This window comes from Leuciscus leuciscus (assembly GCF_965113295.1).
Source record: "Leuciscus leuciscus genome assembly, contig: HAP1_SCAFFOLD_992, whole genome shotgun sequence".
NCBI classification, from domain to species: domain Eukaryota; kingdom Metazoa; phylum Chordata; class Actinopteri; order Cypriniformes; family Leuciscidae; genus Leuciscus; species Leuciscus leuciscus.
The window spans coordinates 1-9,609 of NW_028117748.1; the positions used below are offsets into that span (position 1 = coordinate 1).

General features: G+C 37.3%; 1 protein-coding gene across 4 annotated transcripts; it reads left to right on the forward strand.

Annotated features, from left to right (window-relative positions):
- Positions 1–523: 523 nt before the first annotated feature.
- LOC309492105 (synaptotagmin-16-like) lies at positions 524–7,177 on the forward strand. 4 transcript variants are annotated; one of them, XR_014203436.1, is made up of 4 exons: positions 801–1,862; positions 2,847–3,284; positions 6,202–6,798; positions 7,085–7,177. XR_014203436.1 is itself a non-coding variant. In XM_082191117.1 (3 exons), exons 2-3 carry the CDS (start codon positions 2,960–2,962, stop codon positions 6,444–6,446), a joined length of 570 nt encoding a protein of 189 aa, XP_082047243.1. In that variant the 5' UTR covers positions 524–694; positions 2,847–2,959; the 3' UTR covers positions 6,447–6,847. The 4 variants fall into 4 exon arrangements, 2 of the variants coding, with proteins under 2 accessions (XP_082047243.1, XP_082047242.1); XM_082191117.1 differs by lacking the exons at positions 801–1,862; positions 7,085–7,177 and adding an exon at positions 524–694 and having other exon boundaries at positions 6,202–6,847; XM_082191116.1 differs by lacking the exon at positions 7,085–7,177 and having other exon boundaries at positions 6,202–6,847.
- The last annotated feature ends 2,432 nt before the right edge of the window (positions 7,178–9,609 follow it).

The following is a 9,609-nucleotide window of genomic DNA, read 5'->3' on the forward strand; positions in this document are numbered from 1 at the left end:
GAATCATTACTCATTATGAAAACAACCAAAAACACAAGGAGTAGAACTAGTGCTGTCAAATCGATTAATCGTGATTAATCACAATTAATTGCATCTAACACTGTATAGACACACACACACACACACACACACACACACACACACATATATATGTAAATGTAGTATACACACACATTATATTATGTAAACAAAAACTTTTATGTTAGATGCGATTAATCACGATTAATCGATTTGACAGCACTAAGTAGAACATCTATGAACAGCAGAAATAAGAATAAAAAGACACCAACAAACAGCCATGAAACGAAAAGACCTGACAAAGAACACAGGAAACACTGGGGTATAAACAGGGGAAACAAGACAGGGATTGTAACATTGGTACATCAGGTCCCAAGAGGAAACCATTTAAATAAATAGCTAAGTAAGAAAATAAAATGTTCAAATGCATAAAGGTTTGGTTTAGGGGATTGAAAATATAATTCTGATCAGTGTTTCTGTGTGTCTACTCCCTCACCAGTCACTCCTGAGGCGGTGGGCTTCCTGTCAGCTGTGGGCATCTTTGTCGTCTTGCTGGTCATACTCTTCCTCTTCATCAATAAGAAGCTTTGTTTCGCTCGTGTTGGAGGTCTGCCCTGCCTCGAGCAGTACAGCCGGCGCAAACGAAGAGACCGTGCTGGGATTCACCAAGGACTGGGTCAGTAATATTGTTCAGACAAACTTTTTTGCGGACTCCTTCGCTCTATTTTGTGAACGGTGAACTCAAACTCGCATGAAACAGAAAACAGAAGTTATCATAGTCTTTTCTTCCCTATCGTGACATATATCTGAGTGAAATGCTCAACGTGGGATGGTTGTGGTTTGCTATTGGTCGATCTCAAGTGAGTGACAGGTTGTCCCACCCTTGCGCCAGTAAACGTGTCATCAGAGAAGAGAAGAGTTGCTGCCAGAGGGAGGGGAAGTTATTGTGATTAAAGATTATCAGGGCACATGATAAAAAAAATTAAATAATGATGTGCACAGTTAAACTATTTTTTATAAATACTGCAATTTTAATTTCATGGTGACTTTAACAAAGTTTTATTGTTAAAATACTTTCTACTATCCCACATGAAAAATAATAGTCTGGGGTGGGGATGTGTGTTTGATGACCAATGGCAGACAGGCATGTTATCTGCATAATATATTCACTGAACCACGCACATCTCTGTGTGCTCTATGGGTTGTCCCTTTCTCCTGGAAAACATGTTATACATACAATTAAACTCTGCACCTTTTGGTCACACACACACACACACACACACACACACACACACACACAAATGTTTGTTTAACTATATTAGTGAGGACATTGCATTGACTTCCATTGAGTTTATATCAGGTTAATGATATTTTCTATGGCCTAACCCAACCTCTGCCTTACCCCCAGACCTACCCATCACAGAAACATGTGCAAAACACTCGATTTAAATAAAAACAAGTTTTGGCCGAATTATAAGCATTTTTAACTAGTAAAATGTCCTCACTAGTTGGTTGTTATATTTTATATATAAGTATATTATGGTTCCATTTGGCCCTCACAAACCTGTACACACACACACACACACACACACATACACACATTACATGGTCAGTATATCAGCTGGGTGTTGGAGGAAGTTCTGCCGTGCTATTTCAAAAGCAGCTCCCTTAGTAAATATTCAGTCAGTCTGTTGTGCGAGGTGTCCCGAGTCTAGATCAACGAAATGCGTTCAGGTGCCGCTGAACTGGTTTGACTGAAGGTTTGTTATAAGCAGAAAGTTGCAGAGGTGCAGGAGCTCTAAATGGAGTAATTGATTGTTTTGTTTTTTGAGGAAGCCATTCTGGTAAGTGTTTGTACTATATATATATATATATATATATATATATATATATACTATAAAGGGATGCACAATATATCACTTCCATATCAGTTATTGGCTCAAATTTGAGATTCTTTAAAAATATATTGGTATTTAATTGTGCATGCTAGTTTCCCATATTTTTTACATTTAAATGACCTTTGCCATCATCTAACTCTCACTCAAAGCTAAGCTAGTAACACTTTACTATAAGATTTCATTTGTTTACTACGTTAGTTAAAATGAAGAAACTAAAAATGAAAAAATACTTCTAAAGCATTTATTAAACTTAGTTAATGTTTATTTCAACATGTACTAATACATTATTATAATAATATGTTGTATCTGTTAATATTATTTAATAGACCTATTTAAAATCAATGTTTGTATCTTAAGTAACATTAATAAAGATTAATAAATAATGTAACAAATGTATTGCTCATTGTAAGTTAATGTTAATTAATGCTAGTTAATGCTTTAAATAATGTTAGCTAATGAGACGTTATTGTAATGTACAGTGTTACTGTTAATCTTTTTAAAAAATTATTTCATAACACTGTTAAGTGCAATCTTTGGCAAATCTCAAAATGAAAATCCATTTTTGAAACCTTTACATTATAATGTTGTGATGCCTTAATTCACTTGTTGCATTTAAAATAAAAGATTTTAGTTTTGTGTTTTTTTTTTATTTACTTTTATTTAGGCAAAATAGTCTAAAGAGAGTTTTAAAATCACCCAATTATAGTTTGGATTATTGGTTTCATCCACAATTTTAATACCATTTAAAACCGTTTAAACAGTATTATTTAAAAAGGTTTTCATCAGGTTGCTGAATGTTAACTTTGAATGAAATTGTACATTTGATGTCTGTCTGCTGTGCATACGCAAATGGTGATTGTTAGGTGCACTATAGCAGTAAACATGTTCTCAAAGTGAATATGTTTTGTATTGATTTTGTTTTTAAAACAGTAACAACATGAGGGAATTCACTGGGTCTTCTGTGCATCTGAAAATAGGCCTACTTTTGAGCTGTTGTCGAAAGCGTTCAGATCATTGTGGAAAACACTTTGAAATCTGATGGAATGGCAGACATTCCTCAGTCAGGTATCCCAGCGTTCTCTTCGTGGCTCGCTCAGATCTCAGACGCCTTCTCCAACGGCTTCCGCCGCCCCGGCCAAAGCCAAGCTGGTGACTCTGAGGTCTCAGTGAAAGATGAGAGTTCAGAAGTGGAGCAGAACTTGAGGCTTGTTCATGGATCTGGAGTGGATGTGTCCTCCATGGTGTTGCGAGGTCAGGGCGACAGGTTTGAATATGCCCCCTCTATGGAGCGTCTGACTCCCATCAGCGAAGAGACAGATGAGCTGGAGAGCAGGAGGAGTCTGCAGGCGTCACGCTGCTCTGATGCTGGTAAGATGTGGGTTGACAGGTGTTCGAGTGGATTGGTCCGTCTTCTTGCTCCATTTTTTTTGTTGAGTCTGCTGTCCGTTTTAGATTGGACATCACTTGTGGTTCTGTTCTTGTCACAAATGGGTGACATGCTTACTGTATAAGTCGTTGTTACCACTGTCTTTGTTACCTCTTGATAATTTTAGTGTTATTTCGTTTTTTTAAATAGTTTTTCCTCCTTGCTACAGTAACTTTTGGCTTACTCAATCCATTATATTTAACATAAGAGCGGACGTGGCAATTTGTAACTTGAATGTACAAGGCTTCTGTTGTCATCTGGCTAAACCAGTCCGTTATACTGCTTGATATTGCAAATTGGTATTTATCATATATTATTCAAATGTATTATCGTAATCATAAAAACAGTGGTTTGTAGCACAAATAGTTTTACTGTTTACGGCACTATGTTACTACCTTAAATTTTTAAGTACAATCAACTTGGATGGTTAAATAATGGGTTGAATCTTGTATAACAAAAAAAAGTTGAAAACTGCTTAACTTAGTTTGATGAGTTAAAACAATTTAAAAACATATGTTGTCATATAACTTATTGATCATATTTTTTTTTACAGTGTACCTCTAGTGGTAAAGTCACCATGAAATCAAAATTGACTTTTATTTTATGGATTATTATCAATGATTTATTAGTGCACATCATTATTAGCGTATAAATAGGGTACTTCCACATTTCAAAATAAGTCGATTTTCTGTAAAGCTGCTTTTAAGTGTTCTTTCGTGAAACTGTACTATACAAATATAATTGATCGGTAATCAGCCAGGGCTCCAGTTCTCTGTTATATAACATTTAGCATATTTCGTAATATTTTTTCAAAATATCAGTTATGGGTTTAGCTTTAGCTTTAGCTTTAAGATATCTGTATTACTTTTATTTAGATTCTTCATACTGCATTGTGATTGTTTTTTCAATCAAAATTTTTTTATTTTTCTGTGAAATTCTGTTCCTTGGAAAGGCACTATATACACAGACACTCAATTTAACACAGACTTGTGTGTGTGTGTGTGTGTGTGTGTGTGTGTGTGTGTGTGTGTGTGTGTGTGTGTGTGTGTGTGTGTGTGTGTGTGTGTGTGTGTGTGTGTGTGTGTGTGTGTGTGTGTGTGTGTGTGTGTGTGTGTGTGTGTGTGTGTGTGTGTGTGTGTGTGTGAGAGTGAATGATGTAGCGAAATGCAGTGAAATGAATGGATGTGGAACTATGATGGGTGAGAGAGAGAAAAAAAGAGACTCAAAGAGACTAATTGGCCACTCTCGTGTGATTAGGTGCATATGGTAGACGTGCTTGTCTACACACTCAATTCAATTAAAATTTTTCAATGGAGTAGAATAGAATGGAACAGAATAGAAAAATAGTTATTGTGGTCAGTTTCCTGTATCATTATAAGGTAAGGTTTTTTTGTTTTTTATCTGAGTTGTTTTTAATGGTGCTTGCTAAGGCATCACTACCATTCAAAAGTTTGGGATCACGATATTGTTTTCGGAAAGAAATTAACACTTTTATTTGGCGAGGATGCATTACATTGATCAAAAACTGTAAAAAAAAATGTTTAGTGTAACAAAATATTCTGTTTAAATAAATGATGTTTTTTGGAATTTTCTTTTCATCATATAATTCTGAAAAAGTTTACACAAAAATATTAAGCAGCATAACTGTATAATAATAATAAATGTTTCTTCAGCAGCAAATCAGCATATTAGACTGATCTCTGAAGGATCATGTGACACTGAAGACTGGAGTAATGATGCTGAAAATTCAGCGTTGATCACAGGAATAAATTACGTTTTGAAAAACATTAAAATGAAAAACAGTTATTTTATATTATAATATTTCACATTATTACTGTTTTACTGTATTTTTGATTAAATAAATGCAGCCTTGGTGAGCATAAGAGATTCATCAAAACGACCCTTAAATTTGGTGGTGGTGGTTGAAGATTTTACTTAGAAGAGGTTTACTTTCGGTTCTCTAAGCAATCAAACTATTGATTTTCTCCAAAAAACAAACAAACCATAGACTTGCATTGAACAAGGGACTGGAGCCATTTCTAGGAATCAGAATGTCTAAGGATGGACTCTTTTGACTTAGGCTACTTGGCAACAACCTGGGCTGAGTTTAAGTCTAATTTTTATGCCCTGTCCTCACTAACTTCCTTCCGTCTCGCTCACTCGGATGTACGTCATTGCTTACTTTACACGAGTGCCCACTACTGGCAAAGCCCTTGTAATGTGTTTAAATGGAACGCCCTAAGCCCTTGATCACTTGGATTCTGCTATGGAGTTGATTTATTATTTTCAGTTTTTTCCCTTATGGATTTGTTTTACGCACCATTCTATAGGCCTGAATGTATTCTTGGGCTGTTGGAGAAAATAGGAATTATTTAAAGGAATTAGTTCACTTCAAAATGAACATTCTGTCATAATTTCCTCACCCTCAAGTTGTTTCAAACATGTATGAATTTCTTTCCTCAGCTTAACACAAAATAAGATATTTTGAAGAATGTCGGTAACCAAACAGTTGATGGACCCCATTGACTTCCATAGTATTTATTTCCTAATATGGAAGTCAATGGGGTCCATCAACTGTTTGGTTACCGACATTCTTCAAAATATCTTCCTTTGCGTTCAGCAGAAGAAATAAACTTTCCTAGCCCAGCCCTAGAATCCACCTAGTATAGCAATGGCACAGTAGTGACACAGAACACCTTAGCAACCACATAGAATTACCTTGGAATTCTGGCTGCAAATTCTGCCTGTAGCTAAACTGGAAGGTCATACGTTTTCTCTGCGTTGATCTTTGTCAAATTTTTTGTCTCTTTTTTGTTTCTTTGTTTGTCCTTCTGTCCCCGTCCATGTGTGTGTTTGCAGTGAATAGTTACGGCGATGACGATGATATTTCCAGTTTATCAGACAGCGATGATGAGTTAGCAAAGCAGTTTGAGATCTCCGTTTCCCGCTCACAAAGCTTCCGTTCAGGGGTCACGGAGCTCAACACCCAGAGCGCACCAGGGCCACATCACAAATTTAAACGTCTGCTGTCTGACCAGGAAGGAGGAAGCACAGAGCTGTCTGACTGTGAAGGTACGTACCTACATTCTCTTCTTTGCTCATAAATGTATATATAAATATAGCCACAAGCGGCTATCACTGGGGTCCAAGCACTAATGGCCCATGTGGATGATTAGTGATCTAATTGAAATGTATAATATAATCCATTTGGTCCATCTTGAATCTTCACTGAAAGTTAGGGTTTGATCATAATACACTATATTGCTAAAAGTATTGGGACACCCCTCCAAATCATTGAATTCAGGTGTTTCAATCACTACTATGGCCACCGTTGTATAAAATCAAGCACATAGGCATGCAGACTGCTTCTACAAACATTTGTAAAAGAATGGGTCGCTCTCAGGAGCTCAGTGAATTCAAGAGTGGTACCGTGATAGGTTGCCACCTGTGCAATAAGTCCATTCGTGAAATTTCCTCACTACTAAATATTCCTTTGGTCAACTAGTGCTATAACAAAGTGGAAGTGCACAGTGCGAAGAAGATGCCAACTTTCTGTAGAGTCAATAGCTACAGACCTCCAAACTTCGTGTGGCCTTCAGATTAGCTCAAGAACAGTGCTAGAAAGCTTCATGGAATGGGTTTCCATGGCCGAGCCACTGCATCCAAGCCTTACATCCCCAAGTGCAATGCAAAGAGTCGGATGCAGTGGTGTAAAGCTCACCGCCACTGGAGTCTAGAGCAGTGGAGACGTGTTCTCTGGAGTGACGAATCACACATCTCTGTCTGGCAATCCGATGGGCGAGTCTGGGTTTGGCGGTTGCCAGGAGAACGGTGCTTGCCTGACTGCATTGTGACAAGTGTAAAGTTTGGTGGAGGAGGGATTTGGTGGTGGAGCACCGCGGCTCAGTCAGTGTCGGCTCATCCACTCACTATTAAAACAAACATTCACTTGGCATACCAAACCCCAGTGAAAACGACAGACAAGGAAAACGCTTTTGAACATACCTGAACTCAAAAACAGCACCTGAATCACTGATTCACCACACCAGAGCCAGCAGTAAGTTGACACGGTCCCGGTCTAAGGACCCCAGGTGTCTATATATAAGCCTGCTTCCATCGCGTTAAATGGTTTACTAAATGCCTGCTCCACCCCCCAATTAGGGACGTGATTCAACATGAAAATAAAGAGTCAGGGAAAGAGAGTGAACTAAAGGATCCTAATCCTAACCCGGCCCACAGGCTACATTAGTTTCAGTGAAAGTAACTCTTAATGCTTCAGCATACCAAGACATTTTGGACAATTTCATACTCCCAACTTTGTGGGAACAGTTTGGGGATGGCCCCTTCCTGTTCCAACATGACTGTGCACCAGTGCACAAAGCAAGGTCCATAAAGACATGAGCGAGTTTGGTGAGGAGGAACTTGAGTCCTGACCTCAACCCGATAGAACACCTTAGGGATGAATTAGGGCGGAGACTGCGAGCCTGGCCTTCAACATCAGTGCCTGACCTCACAAATGCGCTTCTAGAAGAATGGTCAAAAATTCCCATAAACACACTCCTAAACCTTGTGGAAAACCTTCCCAGAAGAGTTGAAGCTGTTAAAGGGTGGGCCAACTCCATATTAAACCCTACGGATTAAGAATGGGATGTCATTAAAGTTCATGTGCCCGTCACATGTCAAAGGCAGATGTCCCAAAACTTTTGGCAATATAGTGTATATGTGGTGTACTGTATGTGTGGACTCATATTCAACATTTAAAATTAGATATACAAAATTAGCATGTCATAGGATGTCACAGGACAATTTCAAATAAATGAGAAGATACCATTGCAGCTAAAACCCTTATTTATCTTTCATTTTTATCATTTATTTATATATGTTTGCCTGCCTCCCAACCTTATGCTTTAACCTAAGTGTTTGTTTTATTATTCATATCACAACAATACATGTCTTTATTGAAATGTTATAATATATAATCGTGAAAAAGACATAATTAAATTAAAAGGACAGCATTAAATGTTACTGTCAGTGTACCATTGTTATGCAAATTAGCTAGATCAATGCATATTTAAAGGGATGGAAACTGATAGAAAAAGATTAGGCTTAAAGTATTCCTTAACCTGAGCAACATTAAAATCACAGCCTTCATCTTTCCGTTGAAATGGCTGATAGAATTTGCTGTTAGCTTCTCAAGCATCATAAATTCATAAAACTAAGCATGTTTGCTCAGAATGAAATGTTGTCTTGGTTGAAGTACTAAAATGACTAAAGCTAAGACTGAAATAAAAATTTACAAAATCAATAAAACATTACAAAAGCACATAACAAAATGATTAAAACTTCAAATGAAAACTGAAAATATAAAAATAAAAGCTAATTCAAAATATGAATAAATACTATAATAGTGTATGAATAATACTAAAGTAACACTGTGGTAAACCAAAATTATTTTTCCAATTGAACAGAAATGTATAGTGTCACTGTGCTGACCAGTGTTTTGTGGAATAAAGCTAACCTATGTTTCAGAAGGTGATACAAACCCAAACGCCTCTTATAGATATTTATAAATGTGACTCTTGTCACATCACTGTTAATCTCCCTAATACTCAGTCAACATCTCTAATCTCTGACTGACTGTACGTTATAATGTGACATATCACAACTAAAACAGCTTCCAGTCGGCTGTTTGTGTCTATTAAATTCTTGCTGTATGGAGCTTTATTTCTCGGAATGGTCATCACAGAATCAGTTGCTATGGAAAAGCGTCTTTCCGGTTGGCATGGTAACAAAGCGACTGGACCTGTCTGCAGTTAATTGTTCGCTGCTGTGGAGTAGAACAGTTTGTACCCTGAAACAGATTCCATTCAGTGAAATTCACAGAGTCAAGCACTTAAAGCCGTAAATTACCATCATTATCATCTGCTCTGGGGAGTCTGATTGGTCAAATGAGCTTGTCCTGCAATTATGATGACAATTATGTGTCAATAAAATTTCATTTGCTAAACGTTCAGGGAAGTGTGTGTGTGTGTGTGTGTGTGTGTGTGTGTGTGTGTGTGTGTGTGTGTGTGTGTGTGTGTGTGTGTGTGTGTGTGTGTGTGTGTGTGTGTGTGTGTGTCAGAGCTGTTAATTGTGTCATTAGCCCTCCATCAAAAGTCTACTGCTAAATTGTTTCTGCTAAATATAGCCCCTCCATTTATTGGACTCACCCAGTGGAATTAAAATGTACAAATGAGGTCTCATCAATATCTCAGTTGTTTCGCAGAC